We start from the raw sequence: 22566 nt of genomic DNA on the forward strand, positions 1-22566 counted from the left end.
CCTATGTCTGAGCTATTGAAGTGCTCAAATCATGGTTTAAAGACTTCAAGGAGCAGAGAATCCTCCAGCAAGTGACCCATGCCCCATGCTACAGAGGACGGCGAAAAACCTCCAGGACCTCTTCCAATCTGCCCTGGAGGAAAATTCTTTCCCGACCCCAAATATGGTGATTAGCTAAACCTGGAGCATATGGACAAAATTCACCAGCCAGATACTACAGAAAATTCTTTCCTGGGTAACTCAGATCCCACCCCATCTAACATCCCATCACAGGCCATTGGGCCTATTTACCATGAATATTTAATTACCAAAACCATGTTATCCCATCATACCATCTCCTCCATAAACTTATCGAGTTTAATCTTAAAGCCAGATAGATCTTTTGCCCCCACTGCTTCCCTTGGAAGGCTATTCCAAAACTTCACTCCTCTGATGGTCTAATTTCAAGTCTAAACTTCCTGCTGGCCAGTTTATATACATTATATCATCAAAGGATTAGAAAACCTGCCTTATAGTGAGCAACTCAAAGAGCTCAATTTATTTTGCTTCACAAAGAGAAGGATAAGGGGTGACCTGATCACAGTCTATACCTATCTGAAGGGGAAAAATATTTAATAATGGGCTCTTCAATCTAGCAGAGAAAGGTCTAACACAATCAAATGGCTGGAAGTTGAAGCTAGAAACATTTGGACCGGAAGTCAGGCGTAGATTTTTAACAGTGAGAGTAATTAACCATTGGAACAATTTCCCCAGGGTCGTGGTGGATTCGCCCTCACTGATAATTTCTAAATCAAGACTGGATGTTTCTTCTAAAGATCTGCTCTAGGAATTATTTGGGGCCAGTTCTCCGGCCTGTGTTACACAGGAAATCAGACTAGATGATCACAATGGTACCTTCTGGCCTTGAAATGTATGAATCCATTATGTAAATCAGATACCATGAAAAGAGGTTCACAATCCATAGGTCATTTCCTTTGTCTCTTTTCTGGAAAGCCGCATAGTCTATAAAGGGATGCCTGTTTCTATAGAAGTGCATTGTAATAGACAAAATAGTGTAATTGATAAGGAATATACATAAATGTAGTGTAATTGGTAAGATTCATAATGGACAAAATGGACAAGGAACATCTGGTGTAGCAGATGTGTTCTGAAATCAATGTAACAGCTAACCTGTAATCTACTGATTAATGTCTAAGCCTTAAAAGCTAATTGTGATTGCAAATTTTCCCAGTGGTAATTAAGTAATTACAGCTGTCATTGGCTTATTGATTCAAAATCAAATCAAATCATGAGAAAGGATTGTCTTTGTTCTACACCAGTATATAAGGGGACATAATTTTAGGAGCTAGCTGGAAGAATCCAATGCTGCTAAACTGTTGTCCAGACTGGTTTAGTATAGTTCTCTGAAAACATCTATCCAGAGTGCAGCGGCAGTCAAAAAAGCTTAACAGAATGTTAGGAACCATTAGGGAAAGGATAGATAATAAAACTGAAAAGATCGTACTGCCTCTATATAAATCCATGGTACGCCCACACCTTGAATACTTCATGCAGTGCTAGTCACCCCATCCCAAAACATATATTAGAATGGGAAAAGGTCCAGAGAAGAAAAACAAGAATGATTATGGGTATGGAACAGCTTCCATTTGAGGAGAGATTAAAAAGATGAGAATCTTAGAAAAAAGAAGACTAGGGGAATATGGTAGAGGTCTATAAAATCATGACTGGTGTGGAGAAAGTGAATAGCAAAGTGTTATTTATCCCTTCACATAACACAAGTATTAGGGGTCACCCGATCAAATCAATAGGCAGCAGGTTTAAAACAAACAAAAGGAAGTACTTCTTCACACAACGCACAGTCAACCGGTGGAGCTCCTTGCCAGAGGATGTTGTGAAGGCCAAAGTATAACTGGGTTAAAACAAATTAGATAAGTTCACGAAGGATAGGTCCATCAATGGCTATTAGCCAAGATGGTCAGGGATGCAACCCCGTGCTCTGGGTGTCCCTAAGCCTCCAACTGCCAGCAACTGGGACTGGACAACAGGGGATGAATTGCTTGAAATTGCCCTGTTCTGTTCGTTCCCTCTGAAGCGTCTGGCACCGGCCACAGTCAGAAGACAGGATACTAGGCTAGCTGGACCATGGGTCTGACCCAGTATGGCCACTCTTATGTATACTTTTCCTTTGTGTATTCTGCTGTTAATTTTTGACTAATAATCTCTGATTAAATAATCCCAATTGAGCCAATTATTTGACATCTTTCTTAGTTATTGTTGTTATTTAAATTCAAACTGTTTAAGAATTGCTCAGCCATCAAGATCTTCTAGAAAAGGCAAGACAGAGGCCTGAAAGAATCAAAAAACCCCTCAGACGTCTAATTGCGGGGTTTCTTAAGACTTTCTAAATAGCCCGAGGAAAGTCAATATTTGCAGCCTTGCACCAGAATGTACCACTGGTATAAATTGAAGAGACTTCCCTTTTTCCCTGTCTGTGAATGAGTGAATTGAAGTATAGATGTCAAATATTAAAATATTATACTATTTTGCCCGATAGAGTAGAGGGAAAAATAGGGAACTAGATGGAATAAACTACTGTGATTAAATGAAGTTATATGGGGAAAAGGGAAGTCAACTTTAAGTAGGCTTGGCAGAATTGGAGTTTTTTAAAATAATTTTGATGGATTTTTGGTGATTTTTATCAATTTGAGGTTTCACTATTGCGAGGGTATTTTGGGGGAGGATCAGACAACAGCGGGGGTCAGACAGTGATTATATAAAGACAGTAGATGTTGAGATGCAAAAAGTTAAAGCTTTATAACCATTAAAACAGAAATGGTCAACATCACATGTCACAGTGTGCAAAGTCAATAGCCTTAAATCAAACTCTGGTAAATGCTCGGGCAGGAATTTTCTTACTTTGCCTCTTTGTAAATGTCGATGATTATGGATGGAAATATGTTTCCACCGGTTTGTGCGGGTAGGGTGAAATCGACGTTTACCCACATTTACTGATAATAATCTAGTACTTTCAAACCTATTTATAGCCTGTCTCTGCTTTGGGTTAGGGAAGGGATGGCTGGATGGGGCAATGGCTCCCTCTTGTGTCCCGTAGATGGAGTCTCTCCTCAGTGCTCTAGCCAGGATTTTGGTTAGTTTGGCTTTCTGATATTGTCCTATCGCGCCGTTGAAACGGTTCCTTCCCCTGTGCAATCTCACCCTTTCTGCACTGCATTTCACCAGCCGCCCCGTTACCCAGTTATCTGCATCTTTTAGCCTGGAGCCCTTCACAATCCTCCCACACCAAAATAATTTGGTAGTGTCAGTAAATTTCCCCTCTCACTCTTCACCCTGTAATCCTAGGCCATTAATTAAATATTGAACAGTCCTGATCCTATCTGTGATCGCTGGGACCCCTGTTAGCCCACAGCAATTGTTCCCACCCCCACCCCGCCACGCCTACATCTGTGCCCCTGACAGCACCGAACTCCAGGGCCGACCTCCTGGGCAACTCTGCGCTCCCCACTAGCCACAGCTCCCCCTGTGTCAGTCAGCACCGCTGCAGCCTGCCTCCCTTGTGCAAGCCCCCCCGCCATGCAGCCCCCCCAGCCACCACCTGCATGTCCGCGGTTCCTTGCCTCACAGCTCTCCATCGCCCCTCCCCTCCCCCCACGCAGAGGGATCAGACTCCCCCACAGGGCAGCAACAGGCCCATGTTCAACCATCCAGTTTTCTAGGGGATCCTTTTAAAATTAACATCTCCTCCCCCCACTGGGAAATAAACAACTAAATCCCTCTCCGTCCCGGGTGGTCTCAACCGTCAGAGCGCCCCGCAGACCCCAGCTCTCCCAGGCCTGTGCCCCCAAACACCAGCTGCAGGATTTCAGCTCTACCCTTGCCCCTCTGGAGGGGATCCAGCCGGAAACAGGCCCCCGGCTCAGACTCCAGCCTGCCAACGACTTGCCCCTTCCCTCCTGCAGACAGACCGCTCCACTGAGGTACGCGGCTGAGGGTTTGGTTGCCCTGAACCCCGCCCTCTGGGCTTCTTGAGGCTGGGCCTGTTGCTCTTTGGTCACACTGCGAGGGGAACCACGTTTAATTCCCCCCCCACCCCCCGGACCGACAAAATTGAAGTGAGTTTTAATCTGAATGTTTGCCCTGGTGCTGTGGGCGTCCCCCAGGAGGATGAGGGCAGCTCGTTCATGGGAGCAGGGCGGGTCGCAGCCAGTCTCTCCTGCGGTGACAGGTAATTTACTAGTCATAGGAGCAGTGACCTGACCGGGGGGCTCCGACACTGCTGGTCTGTGCTCTCACCAGTACGCTGCTGGCAACTCCGCATTGGCCCTGGCTCAATCCCTCCTGTTGGAGCTGCTCTGCTTTGTACAAATCATTAAACAGCCGAGGGACGGGAACCTGGTTCTGTCATATCCCAGGTGAATGCGCTAATCGCAGGGCCACGGAGTCTTGCTCCTTCTCAGCCCCAGTGAATATTTCACAGCCTCATTGAATATCAGGGTTGGAAGGGACCTCAGAAGGTCGTCTAGTCCCAGAGGTGAAAGTAAGCTGGTACGCCCCGGTACGGCGTACCGGCAAGAGCCAGTGCACCATACCGGGGTGGATCGGCTTCCGCAGGTGCAATTTAAAGGACCTGCAGCTCCCAGCAGGCTCCGGGGACATTTAAAGGGCCCGGGGCAGTAGTGGTGGCCGGAGCCCCGTCCCTGGAGCTCTGCTGCCGGAGCCCTGGGCAAGCAATGGCAGGGCTCCGGGGATGATTTATTCATGGCGGGGTTGGACGGTAGGAAAGGGTCGAACAATAATTATTTAATGACAGTTGAGGTTAAGGTGCAAAAAGTTAAAACTTTATAACTCTTCAAACAAAATTATCAACATCTCATGTCAAAACGTACAAAGTAACCAGCCTCAAATCAAGCCCTAATAAGCTTTCATGCAACGTTTGTCTGTAAATTTCAATGACCATCGATGGAAATATATTTTTGTCAGCTTGTGTGCGTATGGCGAAATCGCTGTTTACTGACAGAAGTCTTGTCCTTCCAAGCCTACTCATACCACAGGGGAGTGCCTTAACCCCTTGGACATTCACACCATGTTCCAACCTGCTGTCCTTTGTCCTACCTGTGTGCAGAGAACTCCTGCGGGGCCACGCCAGTCAGGTAGGTAGGGGAATGCCTAGTTTGAGAATCCCTCTTCAGGGTCGTGGGGGCACAGGAGAGGCCTCCAAACTCTGGGTCAGCATCAGCAGCTGAGCGTTGATTTAGTTGGGGGTTGGTCCTGCTTTGAGCAGGGGGTTGGACTAGATGACCTCCTGAGGTCCCTTCCAACCCTGATGTTCTATGATCCTTTTCTGTGATATTCAACATGTGTCTTTCAAACTGGTTTGACAGGATGTCCCTGGTCTCTCTGACAGAGCAGCAGCAGGAACTGAGTTCCTGAGCAGAAAACAATTAGAGTGGTGTGTGAAAAGGGGAAGGAGAGGGAGTGTCTGCTCTGTGGTTTGCCCCATAGATGAACTTTGTTCCTTAGGGGCCACTGAACTTTGCTGTATCAGCTACCAAAAGGGAAGCTTTTTGCTCCTTCCTGACTGCGTTTGCAGCCGTTTTACAACGGCACCAGGAAATGCCCGTGTGCTGTCCCCAGCTGCTCTGGTCCCCAGCTGAACTGTCCTTTCAGAAGGGCTCTTTGTTTTCATGGCCAGAGTTGATTTCTTCCAATACTTCTTGTCCTGTTTGGCTGCAGCTATGAGTCACCCTGGCCAGGCGTCTTCAGCTGTGTGTTGAACTTCCTCCTGTCAGTGAGCGAAGAGGGGAACGGCAAAGTAGAAATTCGCTTTTCTTTGTTCTAAATCATGATCTGTTCAAAAATGGAGCCTGCTACTCCCGATTTTAGCCCCTCTTATTGGCTGTGTAAAAGCATCAGGGTACCCGCAGTGGTGACTGACGTCAGGCGACGGTACCATACTTAGATGTTCCTCCCCTGCCTCAGTTGTTTATGTCCCAACACTCACCCTCCAACCAAAGTGAATTGGAATGTCTACTAAAGTCTCCTTCCATGTCTAATGTATTTTGTCCTCTGCACCATCCAAACTTATGGCCTTATGGGTAAATTCCTCCCTCCATTTCCCCATGCATATTTCTCCAGCATCTGGGCCAGCTAACTGTCCTGTGTGCTGCAGACTGGATGTTCTCTGTCCTCTCTTCACTCCCTTTCCTATTCCCATTGACCTCCATGGGGTCACTCCAGATTTGCACTGGAGTTCCTGAGATCAGAATCTGGCCCTGCTCCACTGGCATGGGTGGAGTCACTCTGGATTTACACCTGGGGTCATGGAAAGGAGAACCTGGTTCCTCATCTCCTGTCTGATGTTAACCTGGCCAGTCTTTTCCTGTATCCTCATATCTTAGCTGTCCTCTCTCACTTATTTCTCCTCTTCTGCTATAGATAGCCTTGCTCACCCTTTCTACCTTTCCTTTTAAGGGTTGTTCCTGGAACTGGATTTGGGAAGGATCCTCTCTGCTGATTTTATTTCCTATTTGAATCAGGGATCCTACCATGGAAACCCTTGTTTGGAGCTAAGGTCACTTAAGTGCAAAACCCGCCCATGCAATTCCAGGGATTAAAAAAGGAAATGTCTAGTTAAAGGACACATTTAACTTAACTTACCATACCACCCACACATCACGTTAAGCTAGTGCCGCCTGGGTGCGCTGCCAGAACAAACTCCCATGAACGATCAACAGAGGAAAAGAAGACAATGCGCACATTGCATTCTGCTAGCTCGCATTCTAATGCAAAGTCTGAACTCTGTCTCCGGCAATGTTAACACACATTTATTTTTGACACCTCTGCCCTGGTTAAGTGTAGGATATGTTGTGAGAGTCTGGACTTGATGTTTGGAATTAGAAGTGGCTGGGGGTGCTAGGATTCCCTCTGAGATCTTTTTCTATCTAGAACACCTCGTCCAGTTCCAGGAGAATGCTCCGTCCAGTTCTCTGGGGTCCAAAAACTCAGTTCGACTCCAGCTTGTCACTGAGCCTACTTTATTAGGCAGCGGGGGTTAGGTACAGGGTGATAACATAGTTCCAAATCATGTCTCACACTCCACAATTTATTGACGTTTTTGCTAGTTACTACTTCTTGAATCTAGTTGGTTTGGACATCATATTGCTCATGTAAGGACCAGTCACTCTGCAGATGGTGGAAGGACCAACTGCTTGTGTCCTCACCTTGTGACACCTAAGACAGAAAATATCATGTTGCCTCATAAAATCCATGGTACGCCCACATCTTGATATTACGTGCAGGTTTGGTTGCCCCATCTCAAAAAAGATATATTCGACTTGGAAAAGGTTCGGAAAAGGGCAACAAAAATTATTAGGGGTATGGAACGGCTGCTGTCAAGGCTGATTCCCCACTCTGGCACTCCGAGTGCAGAAGGTGGGGGCCCGCAAGGATTCTAAAAATTAATACTGGCCACTCCAGGCTGGTATTAAACTCCCAAGGTTACAGCTTCTCTCTGACCTTGGATGGGTAGATGCTGCCACCACCCAAATGCAAAAAAACCCCTTGAAACCAGAAAGGCGCACTTGGGAATTCCTTCCGGTGGGGCACCCTCAAGCCCTTTCACCCCTGCTCCGGGGAAGAGCTGAGAAAGAAAAACAAAGGAAATCAGCAGTTGCCACCAGCTAATGAAACAGCATATACACAAACCTCTTCAGAAACCAAAAATCCAATTCTGTTTTTAACAAAGGTAAATTTTATTAAAAAGAAAATACATCTGGAACTTAGGCTTTTTGCTAGATCTTAAAAGAAAGTTACAAAAATTAAGCATCAAGATCGCTCTCTTGAGGCTCAGCTTAAAGGTTACAAGCAAAACAAAAGCATCTGGAGTTAATACAGAGGAGTCCACAATGAAAACTAAAAGAAATAATTCCTAATCACATCTTCCTAGGCATTCCCTGAATTTACTTACATTTCTGGGGTTCAGTTTAGGTAGGATCTGATGGTTTTTCATAGCTGGCTTAAAGCTTCTCAAAGCATAACTGCTCCCTGTTTCCCTCTTTCCTGGAGAACCACAACACACAGGCAAAGGGAAGGGTTTTTTTTCCCCATTTTAAAAAGTTCTAGCCCTCCCATTGGCTCTTTTGGTCAGGTGCCCACTATTTTGGTCAGGGCTTGTTAACCCTCTACAGGTAAAGCAAGTAGAGAACAGCTACCAAGAGGAATTTTATAGCTAACTGGCTGGCTGGGTGTCCATAAAAGGGAGCTACCCCCATCCCCCCTCATTTATCACAGCTGCCATATGAGGAAAGATTAATAAGACTGGGACTTTTCAGTTTGGAAAAGAGACGACTAAGGGGGGGATATGATAGAGGTCTATAAAATCATGACTGGTATGGAGAAAGTAAAGAAGGAAGTGTTATTTACTCCTTTTCATAACACACGAACTAGGGGCCACCAAATGAAATGAATAGGCAGCAGATTTAAAACAAACCAAAGGAAGTATTTCTTCACACAACGCACAGTAAACCTGTGGAATTCTTTGCCAGAGGATGTTGTGAAGGCCAAAACTATAATTGTATTCTAAAGAGAGCTAGATAAGTTAATGGATGATAGGTCCATCAATGGCCTCTGTTTACCAGGAATGGGCGACAGGGGATGGATCACTTGATGATTACCTGTTCTGTTCATTCCCTCTGGGGCACCTGGCACTGGCCACTGTTGGAAGACAGGATATTGGGCTAGATGGACCTTTGGTCTGACCCAGTGTGGCCGTTCTTATGTATATTTTAAGCATATCTGTTCCGGCTGGTCCCAGTTATCGCAAGTAGCTGGAAAACACCGTCTCCAGCACACAGCCTCTCACACCCTTGTTTACAGTTTAACCTTGTGCTCAAATCAAGCTATCCACAAGTTTACTCAAGCCTACAATGGGATGTGTGGGGACCATCTCGTATCTCTCCTCCACCCACCCACCCACCCCCGTTCCCACTCATCCCAACTTTCTCACACAGTCAACCAATTTGTACGTGCAATTGCTGATGGCTTCCTATTGCACTCTGCTTGCAGAAACCATGTCCAGCTCTCCATGCCAGGAACGCGTACCTCACTTAAAATCCCTCTGGCACTACACTAAGCATTCCTATTGCACTGTGGGCAGGTCTACACTACCCGCCAGATCAGCGGGAAGCGATCCATCGATCCCCGAGCGCTCTCCTGTCGACTCCAGTATTCCACCGCTGCAAGAGGCTCAAGCGGAGTCGACGGGGGAGCGGCGGCAGTCGACTCAGCGCTGTGAAGACGCTGTGGTAAGTCGACCTAAATACGATAATGTTCTGCCAACGTTCTTAATCCAGCCGGATAGTTAGACGGTGTCTTGTTTTCTTTTGGATTCTGTTCTTAAAAGCGGAAATATTGTTCAGTTTCACTGGGCCCCTGCAGTCACACTCCAGTCTGCCATATTCCTGGACAGGATCCCATCCTCGCCTCCAAATTCCGGGCCTTTCGCTCTTTGCACAACGGAAGTCATATAAAGGAACCACAGAGACACCAGATCTATTTAACTATTTAAATGCCCATGCACTCCGTATTATATCCGAAGATTTCAGATTCATCAGCTTGGAAATGACAACAGGGAGTCCACTGAGAATGTGATAGAAGCTCTACAAGTTTATTGAAAGGGAGGCTCCTATACACTACAGTTAGACAACGAACATTGTGAGGGCCAGGGCCCAAGGCTGGAACTCATGGAAGAGGGTGAATGGAAGTTCTGCTTCGTCTCTGAGGGACCAAGCATATGTGTCGTGGTTACACTCCAAGAGAAGAAGTGGAAGATGAACAGACCCTTCGTGGAGAACCTTGCTTGAGCTGGACTTTTGTTTAGACTTTGGTTTACTTGGACTTTCGTTATCAAGAAAAAAAAAAGGAGGAATTGAGTGAAGTGGCCTACGTTTTCCAAGATTAAGGTAGGACCGTTTCACAGTGCACAAGAGACAGCATTCCACACATTTTATTAACTATATTTTAATAAAACCTGTGTATTACAATTGCATTTAACTCATGGCCAAAAGCATTGGACAATCAGGTGAGCAGACCTAGTCAGCTTTGACATCTGTACACTTGTGACTATAGAGAGACTGATCTGCTTTCCCAGTGCTGGCTGACTAAAAAGGGAGAGAAACCCAGAGTTTCAACCCTGCTGAGTATAAGAGCTCTGTCAAACTCCGCTTCACAAACACTCTACGTCTGTGAAGTTTAGTTCTGTCCCGGACCAGAACTTCTATCCTTTGGATTTCTTGAGTAGTTCAGCGCTGCAAATATTAAGTGCTCTGTACTATCAGAATTTATGTCAAAGTTTAGGAGATGCCTCCAATTTGGATAAGCAAGAATGTGTTAGCTAGGATTCGGACAATGAAGATTTGATTACATCTAAAACAGGGAGCTTAGGGGTAGTTGATAAATGCAAAGATCTGCTGTATAAACAGAGTGTAAAAGTGGCACTTTTTTACAGGACAGGCCTGTTCCTTTGGTGTATTGGAGGCTACGTCTGGATGCCAAGCTAGGAGGGTGATTCCCAGCTCAGACACATACTGCTGCCGGCTCGGCAGGGGTATAAATAATTGTGAAGCCGTGGTAGCATTTTTTTTGCTGATGTAGCTATGCTGGCAAAAACCCTTCTTTTGCTTGGGGATCTGGTACAAGCTACACTAGCAAGAGGACTTTCTTAGTGGTATAAACCGAGTACACTAGGAGGCTTGGCCAGTATAGCTATGCTGGTGCAAATGTCTCACAAACCTTTCAAGTGTACACAAGGCCTGCAACCCATTAGAGAATGAGTTGCACAGATGTAACGAAGGCTTTGGCTACACTACAGAGCCAATGTCGGCACAGTGTAGACGCACCGTATGCTGATGTTTCCATTTTTCTGCTTGTGTAGGAATGCCACCTCCCTGGACCATGTTAGCCACAACCACAGATGTGCTCTTCTGTTGGCATTGCTGCATCTACACTGGGTTTTTTCCCGGCATAGCTATGTCATATGCGGGTGTGTTTTTTTTAATACCCTTGACCGACACAGTTACGCCAGTATAAGTTTTAAGGGTAGTCCAGGCCTAACTTGTTCTGCAGAATCTTTCCCTGGTGATGAGATGTGAGAAGGGAACAACTCATAGAGTCAGGGCTGAGGTTTTTCAGGATTGTCAGTTAGACAAAAACAGCTTTTTATTGGCCACTGGAGCATGTTTGATGCTTATCGGGAGACGGTGAACCTTGGGGATGCACAATGCTGTCACGCCACACCTTGAAAGATGATGTTGCACTCCTATTTTGATGTATCACATAGTTTCGTGACGCAAAATAAAATCAGTTTTCTTGCTTTCAGTCTCCATTTGAAAGCTGCAAATTGTACGGGAGTTTTCCATATTTCCCACAGATTACAAACACACACACTTTTAAAGAATATTAAACAAGTAACAGAAGTTACCGATTGTTGTTCTTCCGAATTGAAAGCACTGCCATTTACATGGATTTTCTCAGCATGTTGGTTATTTCATTTTGAATGCTTCCTCCAGGCTCTCCAGAGCCTGCTCTTTGGTTATTTTTTCCCAGTCCCCTGGGAGATCAGCTGGTTCAGCATGATACCTTTCAGCAAATTCTTGATTGAACTCCTTAAAAACAAACTTCCAGTAATCAGAGGCGTTGATGCTGGGGTCCGGCTGGATGCGCCAGTTGGGAAAAATAGTGCGATAATCTTTAAAAGGATGATCCTTCCATTGTGTCTCCGGGCATTGGAATATGCAATTGGAAACCACAGCAGAGGAGCATAATTCATAAACTAGTATGTTTGTTTCAACGCATTGGTATGTCCCTAATCCTTGAGGCCGATGTACCGATGCAAAATGCTCCTTATGATCAGTACCTACTGCCTCACACGGGACTTTACAGAATGGACACTGCTTCCCACAGCCAAACACTCGCTTGAAGATTTCATCCTGGGGCTTCACTGACAGAAGGGAGAGTTTAGACTCTGTTTCCAAATTTTTAAATTCAGCTAAGATTTGTTGCGCCAGTTGAGAAAGGGAAGTCTGAATAAAAGCAGTGAATTTCCCAGTGTTAACTGTGTTTATAAACCGTATCCCCACTAAGCTGTCTTTGGAAATGACCAGATCTTTCTGCAGCACTTTGCAAAAGTTGTCTATAAAGGCCAAGACTGTGTTAGACTTATCTTCGGAGTTTTCCAGAGCACCCCTGACTCTCTCTATTACAGTGGATAGAATCTCTCTCTCCAAATCTTCCAGGCCTTCATTTTCACTGTAGTGATCAACCAGGTGTCTCTGTATCCAGGTTTTCACAAAATCTTCATAGTTTTCAATATATCTCACATAGTTGTAAAAATCATCTTCCTCCAACAATTTTTTCTGTGTGGTAAATTGGAAAAAGCCTCGGCTGGCGTAATCAATGGACTGTCCACTTCTGAGAATGTCATCTGATATTGCTATTCCTAGCCTCTTATTCATATAGTCCACCAGGGCAGGCTTCAAACACTGGTCACAGAAATCCCTGGCTCTCTTGTGACTTACCTCTTTGTCTAGGTAAAGATCTTTCAGGATGGAGAAATACTGAAGTTTAAGTTTCTTCTGACTTTTCTGAGGGTCAGTTTCTTTCATAAAATTATCATGGATTTCTTGAAACACACGAGCAGCTTCTCCCAAAATGTGAAGCTTCAGGTCAACTTCAAAGCAGCCACTTGTGTGAAGTTTTGAAACATCCTCCTGTTGGAGTCTCTCATTGATCATACACAGCAATTCTCTGCAATAGATTTCATCATAGTCTGCTTTGGAATTTGCTTTCTCATCAATGTAAGCAGAGCACTGGTGCATTAAGGATGTAGCAAGTTCCTCTGCTTTATGCCAGTTTTCCTTTGTGAACAGTTCCTTCAAAGTTTCAGACCATGCTAAATCTAAGTGTTCTTTTTTCATTGTGAAAGAACTCATTGAATAATGTAGCAAGCTCCCAGCTTCTTGATGCATCAGTCTCCCTCGAACCTCCAGGTCCTCTTCCAGCAGGCTTTGCATTTCTTGAAAAATGGTTCGCTTCACTGAAGAAAATAACATTGACTCGGACAACACCCCTCTCCACATTGCCTGGAATTCCCGCTCCAGTTCCTCATTGTTCAGTTTACGCTCGCGACTCCTGCAGTCTTCCAGAAGCTTGTCAACCTCTTGTTCAATTATTTGCCTGAACTCAGCCTCGCTATTGTAATACCTACCATGGCGCTTTCTATTGTTCTTTGCTCTCTCCAGCTGTTGGTGTGAATAACGGTGAAACGTAGATGTCGTGCTTTTTGTGCTCCTGACGAAATCTTCTTTGATTTCTAACATATGAGTGGCTGTTGCTCCACCTTTTATATATTTTTCCAAACACTCAAAAATCTTGTCTTCTTCATGCTGCAGTTTCTGCTGGGTTTCCCGACTTAACTGGGTGAAGATCTCGCTCTCCAGTTCCTCTGGTGCCTGATTCTGGATGAAAGTTTCTTGTTCGGACAGCCAGAGATGCATCTTCTTTTGGAATTCCCATGCCAGTTCAGAAAACTTGGTAGACAGCTGGTTGTAGGCCTCCGTGGCAAGGGGGTTTCTGAAGCTGAAGCAGAAGTTCTCATGCTTCAGTGCGTTCCACAGGCTCTTCACCCATTCAATAAACTGGGGGATGTTTTTGGGAGGAATCTCAACTGAATGGATCCTTATCAACTGAAACAGGTGTTTCTTCAGCTTCCCCACGCTCTCACTGTATTCCAAGTTCACTGGCGCCATGGGAGGGACTCCGTGCCACAGGCTGGGGAGGTGCCAATCTTGTATTTCTGGATCATAGTCCATAATATCTGAGAATGTCACCTCTTTGTGTAGTTTTTCCATCTTTGCTGCAGCTATGGTCATTTCATCCAGCTGCTCCAGGAGGTGCTTCCTGTCCCTCATGTTTTGTCCATGTGCAGACACATCACTGACATTGTGATGCACAAATAAACACTGGGGTTTTTGCCTGATTTCCTTTATTCTGAGAAAGGCATGGACCATAATTTGCAGAAAATCCTTCATTTCGGTGACTTTCTCCATGGCCATGTTAACGATGGTTATGTCACTCAGTCCAATCACCAGTGTGGCCAGCTCACTGTCATGTTGATAACTATCCTCCAGCTTGGCTGTTTCAGGGGCTTTCAGGCCTTCTGTGTCTATCACCAGGATGAAATCACAGCTCAGGTCCTCCTGAAAGTTCTCTGCCACTTTAATGAGCGACATGAAGGCTCCTTGTGTACTTCGGCCACTGCTCACTGCAAATGGCAGGCCAAACATGGTGTTGAGGAGGGTGGATTTCCCAGTGCTCTGCACTGCCAGCACCGTTAGAACCAGCATTCTGGACTTTTCCCCCAGCTTGACATGGAGCTGGGTCAGAACATCTGTCACCCACTGCAGTGGGATGTTGGAGGCATCTCCATCAATCAGCTCCATGGGAAACCCTTCCAGCATCAGGTCAGCTGCTATGCCTGGGAGACGGGTGAATTGCTTTTCGCTTTCTGCCCTTTTGCCTTCCTTCACCATCGCGTGTTCAGCCTCATACAACTGCCCCAGCTCACGCATGAAATGCTCCACCCCTAGGGAACCGGCAGAGATGAATTCACCCAGTTCTTCTAGCTTTTGTGGGTCACCTGCCAAAGCATTATACTTAGCTTGTAGTCTGGAATGTTCATCCTTAGCAATGTGATCCAGCGTATATTTCAGCCATATGAGGAAGTGATGTTTTTCGACTGCAGTCAGTTGCTCTAGTCCACTGATAAATTTAATCAGCCCATCGTTAAGCTCACAATTATTTTGCTGGACATGAAGCTCTGACAGTTTTTCTTTCAGCTGCACTTTATAGTCTTCAGGAGGGACAGTCCCTTGTTCTTTCATTCTGCACAGCTCTTTTTCAACTTTAGTCAAGGTATTCCACAGATCTCCTTGGAGTTTCAGCATTTCTGTCTTGCAGTTGGCCACATCTCTCATGTTCATGGTAATTTCTCTAGCCCACTCGCTTCCGCTCTGACATTCCTCACAGTCCTCATCTACCAGGATACCTAATTCACGTGCTGCTGTAGCCACAGCTTTCATATTTACTCTCTTATTAGAGGAGTTCATTATGCTTCGTATCGTGTGCTGGAGATTTTCTACAAATTCTGTCTCATTTGTGGTGTTGCTTTTCTCCAGCACGTTTAATTTGTTCAGTTTCAGCACTGGGGCTAATTTACTAAGGAAACCCAGAGTTTGACTACATTTCTCAGCCTGGGCACTGAGGATGAAGTAGTATTCGGTGGCTGAGCCCTGCAGAGATGATAACAGTGCATATTGTCTCTCACTGATGCTCTCAGTAACTATGAACACTGCTGAGGAGACCTCTGTTAAAAAGCTGAACTGCAGCCAGTGCGACTCAATGTCTCCGCGCAGATTTGTAACCGCGATGGGTTCTGGGAAAAGATCTGAGCTCTCCTTCCCCGAAGGGAAATACCAGGAAATCTCCACCAGCCCATCTGCAACTTCCCGAGGGACATTCCCAGACTCCATGTCATGATGGATGAAGAAATCATGGTGCTGCTGGGAGGGGCTGAGAACCTTATTGAGGAGTTTCGACTTGGAGAAGCTGCAGCTCCCTATCCGCACAAAGGAAATGGTTGGCATTGACGTGAGCACCAGGCTCTCCTCTCTGAACCCTCTGCTCTCTGCCAGGGAGTGCGGCCTCCACTTCCTCACAATGTCCCTCATGGCCCACAGCATTAGGGTGCACTTGGGGGTGTCGAGGGCGGGTAGCAGCAGAGGGAGGGCAAACTGGCACATGGACATTTTGGACAGGATCTCCTGCTGTAGGAAACTGTCTGAGCAAAGCAGCACGGCACAGAGAACATCAAGAGGGTTCAGAGAAGCTCTAGCATCCATGTTGCTATGATGAAGAGCATTGCCACCATCGCCTTGTCCCCCGTTCTCCGCACTGCTGGCTTGGTCACCAGGTGCTCCCTGCCCAAGGCTCGTGTTTCTGGCTGTCCCATTCAAAGCCATGACCTTCCTCATAAAATGCCACGGTAAATCCCCTAATGCCCGAGGAATCCAGTTCTGTAGATTTTCTTGGTTTATTTCTTGGAGATCCCTCAACCCCAGCTTCATGCTTCTGTGCTGCTCCATCTTCAGCGTGACCAGGAGGTTCTGGAGTGCTCTCTTTCTCTCTGCAGAAAGAGGTGAAAGCATGAGCAGGTTTCAGAACTGATATTTAAAATATAGAATTTTTTTGGCAAGTCTCTTTTGACACTGAACATTGGTGCACACTAGGGGTGGTGAAAACTGTGGTCTTCACTTTCAAGCATGAGCGAAAGAGAGGGAGAAACCACGTAAAAGATTTTGGAGCATGAATGGATGAAGAAATGATCAATGAAGCTAAACTTTTCAGTTCTATTCCATTACCTCTTCTATTCCTTGCAACCTGTTCTGTTCTCTTTGTGCAAATTTAAAGAAACCAACCTACCAACCAACCAACCCAACCCACCAAAGCAAACAACCCCAACCAACCAACCAAAATAAACTCTTTGCCCCAGAATCTTCAAAAATATTTAGGCCCCTAATTTCTATTGATTTTATGCTTTTCTCTCACTGAACATTTGCAATGAGTCATCCCCCACGCTCTTTTCTCCCTCATAAAAGGACAGTCACAGCAGCAAATCCTTTCAGACAGCTCTTTGCAACTTGAGCTGTGAAACCCAAAGCACACAAAACTTGTGCTTAATTCTGCATCATTTAATGCGGGTGTTTCTATTTGGATCCAATTGGTTCCAAGCTGGTGGAGAACCAAGGATGTACAAACAAGGGTGTTTGCTTGCTAAGGTAGTTTCTCCATGCTTAGCTCACTGATTGTTGTTAAACAAGGAAATAAATAAGTTGGCAATTGCTAAATGCATCAAGTTGTGCTAACTTTGAAACTACATCTTTAACAGTTATAAGGATTTTCAAAACCACCTAGGGGATCTAGGCGCACATGTTATCTGGTGCAAGGATCTCACAGCTATGAGATATAATAACAGAAAAAACAATATGGACCAAAACCTTCCCTGCAGCAAGTGAGGCTTGGAGCAGGGTAGGTTACTTATGGGCTGGGGAGGTAGGAATCCTTTCCCACTAGATGTGATGTTATCTAATTAGAGTATGATCATGCAAACCACTGTTGCTCCCACTGTTATATAATTGTAACAAATCTTATATAAAAAGTGCAACACATGACCAGAAAGGGTTAAGCATCCTGCAGGTTAATTGACCCAGAGTCAGCCTGTAGAGACATGTTAGAAATGGTAATTAAGGCCGTTCTATGGTAGATAGGCTAGAACTTTGAAATGCAAACCTATATTGTTAGAAATTAGAGGTAACGCTAATTGTATGTGTGTACTCATCTTGTTAAATGTTAGCCATGTAAACAGTGTGACAAAGCTCTGTCCTTGCCTCCGTGGGTCCCACGTTTCCTGGCGGATTTCGCTAGCCTCAGAGGCTCACTGTGACCCTCCACATCACTCTTCTCTCTCTAGAGACAAGGGTCACACTCTCAGGGCCTCCTTCCTTGTGCCTGATATGGTGTGTACTACTCAGTCTCTCCAACAGCGCAACTTCCTCCCACAGCTCCTGACATGCACACCCACCTGACTGACTGGGAGGCTTTTAACTAGTTTCAGCCAGCCCCTCGATTGGCTTCAGGTGTCCCAATCAACCTAGCGTTCTCCCTGCCTTCTGGAAAGTTCTTAATTGGCCCCAGGTGTCTTAATTGACCTGGAGCAGCTGCCATTTCACTTATCCTGGTACCAGGGATTTGTTTAGCCTGGAGCTAATATATCTATCTCCCACTACTTTTCTATAGCCATCTGGCCTTGCCCTGTCACAACAGACAGTTCCTGTCTGCCACTATAGCTACCGATTCAAAGATCAAAAGGGAATATTAACATTTAGATTAATCTTGAGTGCAATAATGTCATTGCCTAGATGCCTCTTTAAAGTTTGTGATAAGCTGCTTAATAGATAAATTATCTTATGTTGATCCATGTAGTTAATTACTGGTGAAGTTTAGGAAACAGAAGGTTACTTCAAAAGCCTATTGTTCATCCAGGACTGTGGTCAAGTGGCTGCTAGAACACTATATAAAAGACCCTTGGGTCCTGATCCTATCATCTCAGATCTGCTTAAGCTTCTTCAGGGGAAGTTTGAGTCGCAAGATTGAGATCACAGTCCTAAGCTGGAACACCCTGAATATGATATTGGACATTGGACTATAACCTATGAACTAAATTCTAAAAACTCTTTGCAACTACAAAGCTCACCATCTCTGCTATGAATCTGAATTTCAAGATTGCACTCATGTCTGTACACATATTAATCTTTTAACCTATACACTCTCTTTTCTTTTTAAATAAATTTTAGATTAGTTAATAAGAATTGGCTGTAAGCGTGTATTTGGGTAAGATCTGAAATATTCATTAACCTGGTGGGTAATGTGTATGATCCTCTGGGACTGGTAGAATTTTTTTTATATGATGAATAAGATTATCAGTAATCCTCCTCATATTTAACTTGGGTGTCTGGGTGGAGGTCTGAGGCTGGGTTACTTTAAGGGGACTGTGTTGTTGGGTTCTGGGTAACCAGTGAGGTATTATAGAAGCTGTTTTATGCTGGCTTGGTGAATCTAAGCATTGGAATATCCACCAGCTTTGGTGATTGTCTGCCCCGTTTTTTGCAGCTCACACTAATTGAGTGACCTCAGCTGGCTTCCCTGGGACTCCAGTCAAACTGGGTGGAAGAGAAGAATCACTTCCCAGCTGTTCTTGCAGCCCTGAGGTTGAAGTAGTATGGGGCCCCTCCGGCATTTTCATTCTGCAGAGAGAAAGTCCAGTGCAAGGGGGGACTCTCAGGCTCTGCCTCTGCTTCCTATACAACCTTCCATCTCCTTTCAGTGTCCAGGTGGATTTTTCTAATGTCCAGGGTTTTTGCAGAGCAGATATTGCTGCTCTGAAAGATCCCCGACTGGTCTATTTCCCAACTGGTCCATCCCTTCCTTGCATCCACTGTTGATTGGTCCATTCCCCTGCAAGCCACAGCTGCCAGACCCTGCCCACCCAGGCCCTGGTTCCCAGCCCTGGGGAGGGGGATCCTGCGGGGGGGGGGGGGGGGGCTAACTGATGGCTGTCGCTGCATCCTGGGTTTGCACCAGCTGCCCTGCTACTGTGACAGGGCGTGACACCACCTCCCACCTCCAGTGAGTACCCCCCACCACAGATGCCCCCTCCAGCACCCCCAACTGTGCCCCCAGCTCTCTCCCTCCCCCCCAGTTTTCCCCTGCTCTCCCCCTCCCCACTCTGGCAGTGTCCTCTTTTTGAGAACCTGGAACGTTCATAAAAGAAAATACCTTTAAGGAGTTCTTCCCCCATCATCTCTGGGTCTTGGTGAGTCTCTGATTCCTGGTGTGGATTTGAACCACCTAGAAAGACATTGTGGGTACTTAAAGATCCTCTTGATTAATTTCTCAAATGCATCTTTTTTCCTAGCCACACAAATAAGCCAACTCCAGGAGTGGGAGGCAGTCTCTAATTTCTGCAAAATAATCTGACAGGTGCAGTGAATTTCTCTTGAATTCTTGGTTCTTAAAGTACATCCCACATAGTGCAAATCCGGACGTTTTGCAGCATTGACAAAGGACATTCCACATTAATATGTGTGTATTTATGTGGGTGAGACACCTCTGATTTTTCACTCTGCTTTTAAATCCTATTTTAGATCTTATTGTGACTGAGTAGGGAGTATTAACCTGGTAATGTTGCATGGGAGTTTTACTAGTTTGTCTTCCACTAACACGGGGCGTGCCTCCGTTTCCCTGGGGTACTGCACCAATACTGGATGGGGATGGGAAACAAGGGGGTGACTTCACTGACAGATGATACTTGACGGCCAGCATGTAAAGGATGGCGGCTGCCCTTCGTAAACTGAGCCCAGGAGGGGGCTGGGGCCAGGTGACACCTTCTGCCTGGGAAATTGGACAAAGGCTGGAGGAGGGGCCGGGGTGTGTGGCTGGGCGAGGCAGCAGGACGGGGTTTCAGTTTGGAGCTGGCTGGGGAGACGGGGGGAGGCCCAGAACCTGGGACCTGACTGAAGGGTCCTGTTTTCTGTACCTACAAGCTCTGTTTTGGACTGTATTCCTGTTGTCTAATACAGTGCTTCTCAAGCTATCTGATGTGGGAGACCGGCAATTTTATTTTCCAGCATGCGCGCAGACCGGCAGCCGATGGCTCGCAGACCGGCACTGGTCCGCAGACCACCACTTTGAGTAGCATTGCTCTAATAAACCTTCTGTTTTACTGGCTGGCTGAGAGTCACGGTGAATTGCAGGAAGTGGGGGGTGCAGGGCCCTAACTTCCCCCACACTGTGAGGCACTTATTCATTCCACACTTTCGTAGTTTAGCCCGAGCAACGTAGTCTCACTTTTCTTTGTTTACGCAGACTCTCAGCTTCGCTGGGTCAGTGTAGCCACATCAATGTATTTTTTGCTTTGTACCAAACGTGGCAAGAACAGAAGCTCACTAAGCAGAGGAGACGTATCTCTTGATGTAAACAAACAGGCGAAAAATCCAAATGTTTTTTTGCTTTTGGTGAAAACCAGTGTTGGGGACACTGGGGCATGGCCACTAGGTAACTCGAGGGGATGGAAGACCACGAGTGTCGATGAAGCCCCCTCGCACTAGGCCCAGGTGTCCTTGGCCCCCCCCCCCCCTCCTGCCTGGAGGCACTCGCAGCAGCTCTGCGTACTAGGCCCAAGTGTCCTTGGCCCCCCCAGCCTGGAGGCACACACAGCAGTTATGCTGAGAATCTGCAACAATATGTTGCAGAGTCAGACTGCCTGAAACTAAGCAAGGCCAAACAGGGGAGATATGGAAGAACAATGCTGAATAAAGCAGCTTTATGTATAGTTTAACAAATGATACAGAGAACCAGGGAACTAGCTGGGAACTGGATTGGCTGGCTATATGGATACTTGGGGCAGCTTGCTATTGGATAAGTATGCTGGGAAAAAGGATGTATAAAAGCCTGTGTAACTTCCTGCTCTGTTGTGCAGGATTTGAGATTTTATTCTCCCTGTACCTTTTTGCAGCTGCAAATAAACTTTTCTGTTTCTCCACCCTGTTGTGATTATTGGGTGCAGCACACCGGGTAACGAACCAACTCAAGCTGTTGTTCAGCCTCTCGGCACTGGGTGCCGGCAACACCAGGAGAAGGAAAAGAGTAAAACCTGGAGCTGAAGAGGGAGTAAAGATTACCCGAAATGTATACAAATACACCTAAAATCGAAGTACTTTCTGGAACCTTCTTGCTTGCCTAAAGTATATGAAGAATTAAATCTATATTTTATCTAGGCTCATGCATGCACACAAATGCAGGACAAAGCAAATGCTACGCAGGGAAGTTGCAGAGGAGTGACAGTCAGAGAAGGGGTTTTATCCTTCCAGGTCTTGTTTCTTACCAGATCCCGTTGTTTTTTTCAATCTCTCTGCCAGGTCTTCCTGGTTTATAGCCCTCAGCACCTTCCTAGTCACCTCCACACCATTCTCATCCTCGGAGCAACTGAGCAGCTCCTCCATTAGGGCTCTGGGGTCTGCCACCCGCAGTGTGCTCCAGGGGATGTTTCCAAAGCCTTCTTGCAACTGAATTTCACTCAGTTTGGATTTAAATGTCTCAAACTCTTCTCCCAGGTCTTCCACGGTTCCCAGCAGATGATCTCTCACCGTCTCCTCCATGCTGCTTCCTCAGAAGACGGACCACAGCCTCAGGAAACTGCTTCTAGGCATGCAAACAGGAAGCTCAACAATGATTTATTCTCAGAGACCAGCCAAAAACGAAACTAAAAACTCTCCAGTGCACACTGCATGGAACAGCCCCCCTCTCCCTTCCTTCAGAGCTGCTCCATCCAATGTGCACTGGACCAGGGCTGCGCATTTCGCTTTACACCCCAAATTCAGAGCCCCAAACGCTGAGCTGACACTTCTGATCTTAAGGAGCTACTTGTTGGTAGAGAAGTGACAGGTTATTAAGCCTCATTTCACCAAATTCATGCAGCGTCTGGGCTAGACTCATGCCCTCCAGATGGAGTCTTTCTGGTCGGCGGCTTCAGAGAATGACTCCTGTCTAAATGAATACCAGGAATAATGGAGCAGAAGTCACACCTTGTGGAACCACAGACAGTTGCTTTGGCGTAGGGTGACCAGACAGGAAGTGTAAAAAATCAGGACGGGGGTGGGGGTTAGTAGGCTTCTATATAAGAAAAAGCCTCAAAGACCGGGACTGTCCCTATAAAATCGGGACATCTGGTCACCCTACTTAGGCCCAGTCTACACTTAAAACATAGGTCGACTTCACTCTGTTGCTCAGAGGTGTGAAAAATCACCTCCCTCTGCCCCTATGCCATCCTAACAGCGAGAGGGGATGCATCTAGGTCAGCAGTGCTCAAACTGTGGGTCA

At 46.0% G+C, this 22566-nt stretch overlaps 1 protein-coding gene across 1 annotated transcript; it reads right to left on the reverse strand.

Annotated features, from left to right (window-relative positions):
• Positions 1-9013: 9013 nt before the first annotated feature.
• Positions 9014-21983, reverse strand: LOC140912337 (up-regulator of cell proliferation-like). Its single transcript, XM_073346567.1, has 3 exons — positions 21572-21983; positions 19465-19536; positions 9014-16255 (listed from the first exon to the last, which is right to left on the reverse strand). The coding sequence occupies exons 1-3, from the start codon at positions 21843-21845 to the stop codon at positions 11556-11558; spliced, it is 5046 nt and encodes a 1681-aa protein (XP_073202668.1). The 5' UTR covers positions 21846-21983; the 3' UTR covers positions 9014-11555.
• Between the last annotated feature and the right edge of the window lie 583 nt (positions 21984-22566).

This window comes from Lepidochelys kempii, chromosome 6 (assembly GCF_965140265.1).
Source record: "Lepidochelys kempii isolate rLepKem1 chromosome 6, rLepKem1.hap2, whole genome shotgun sequence".
In the NCBI taxonomy this organism is placed as follows: domain Eukaryota; kingdom Metazoa; phylum Chordata; order Testudines; family Cheloniidae; genus Lepidochelys; species Lepidochelys kempii.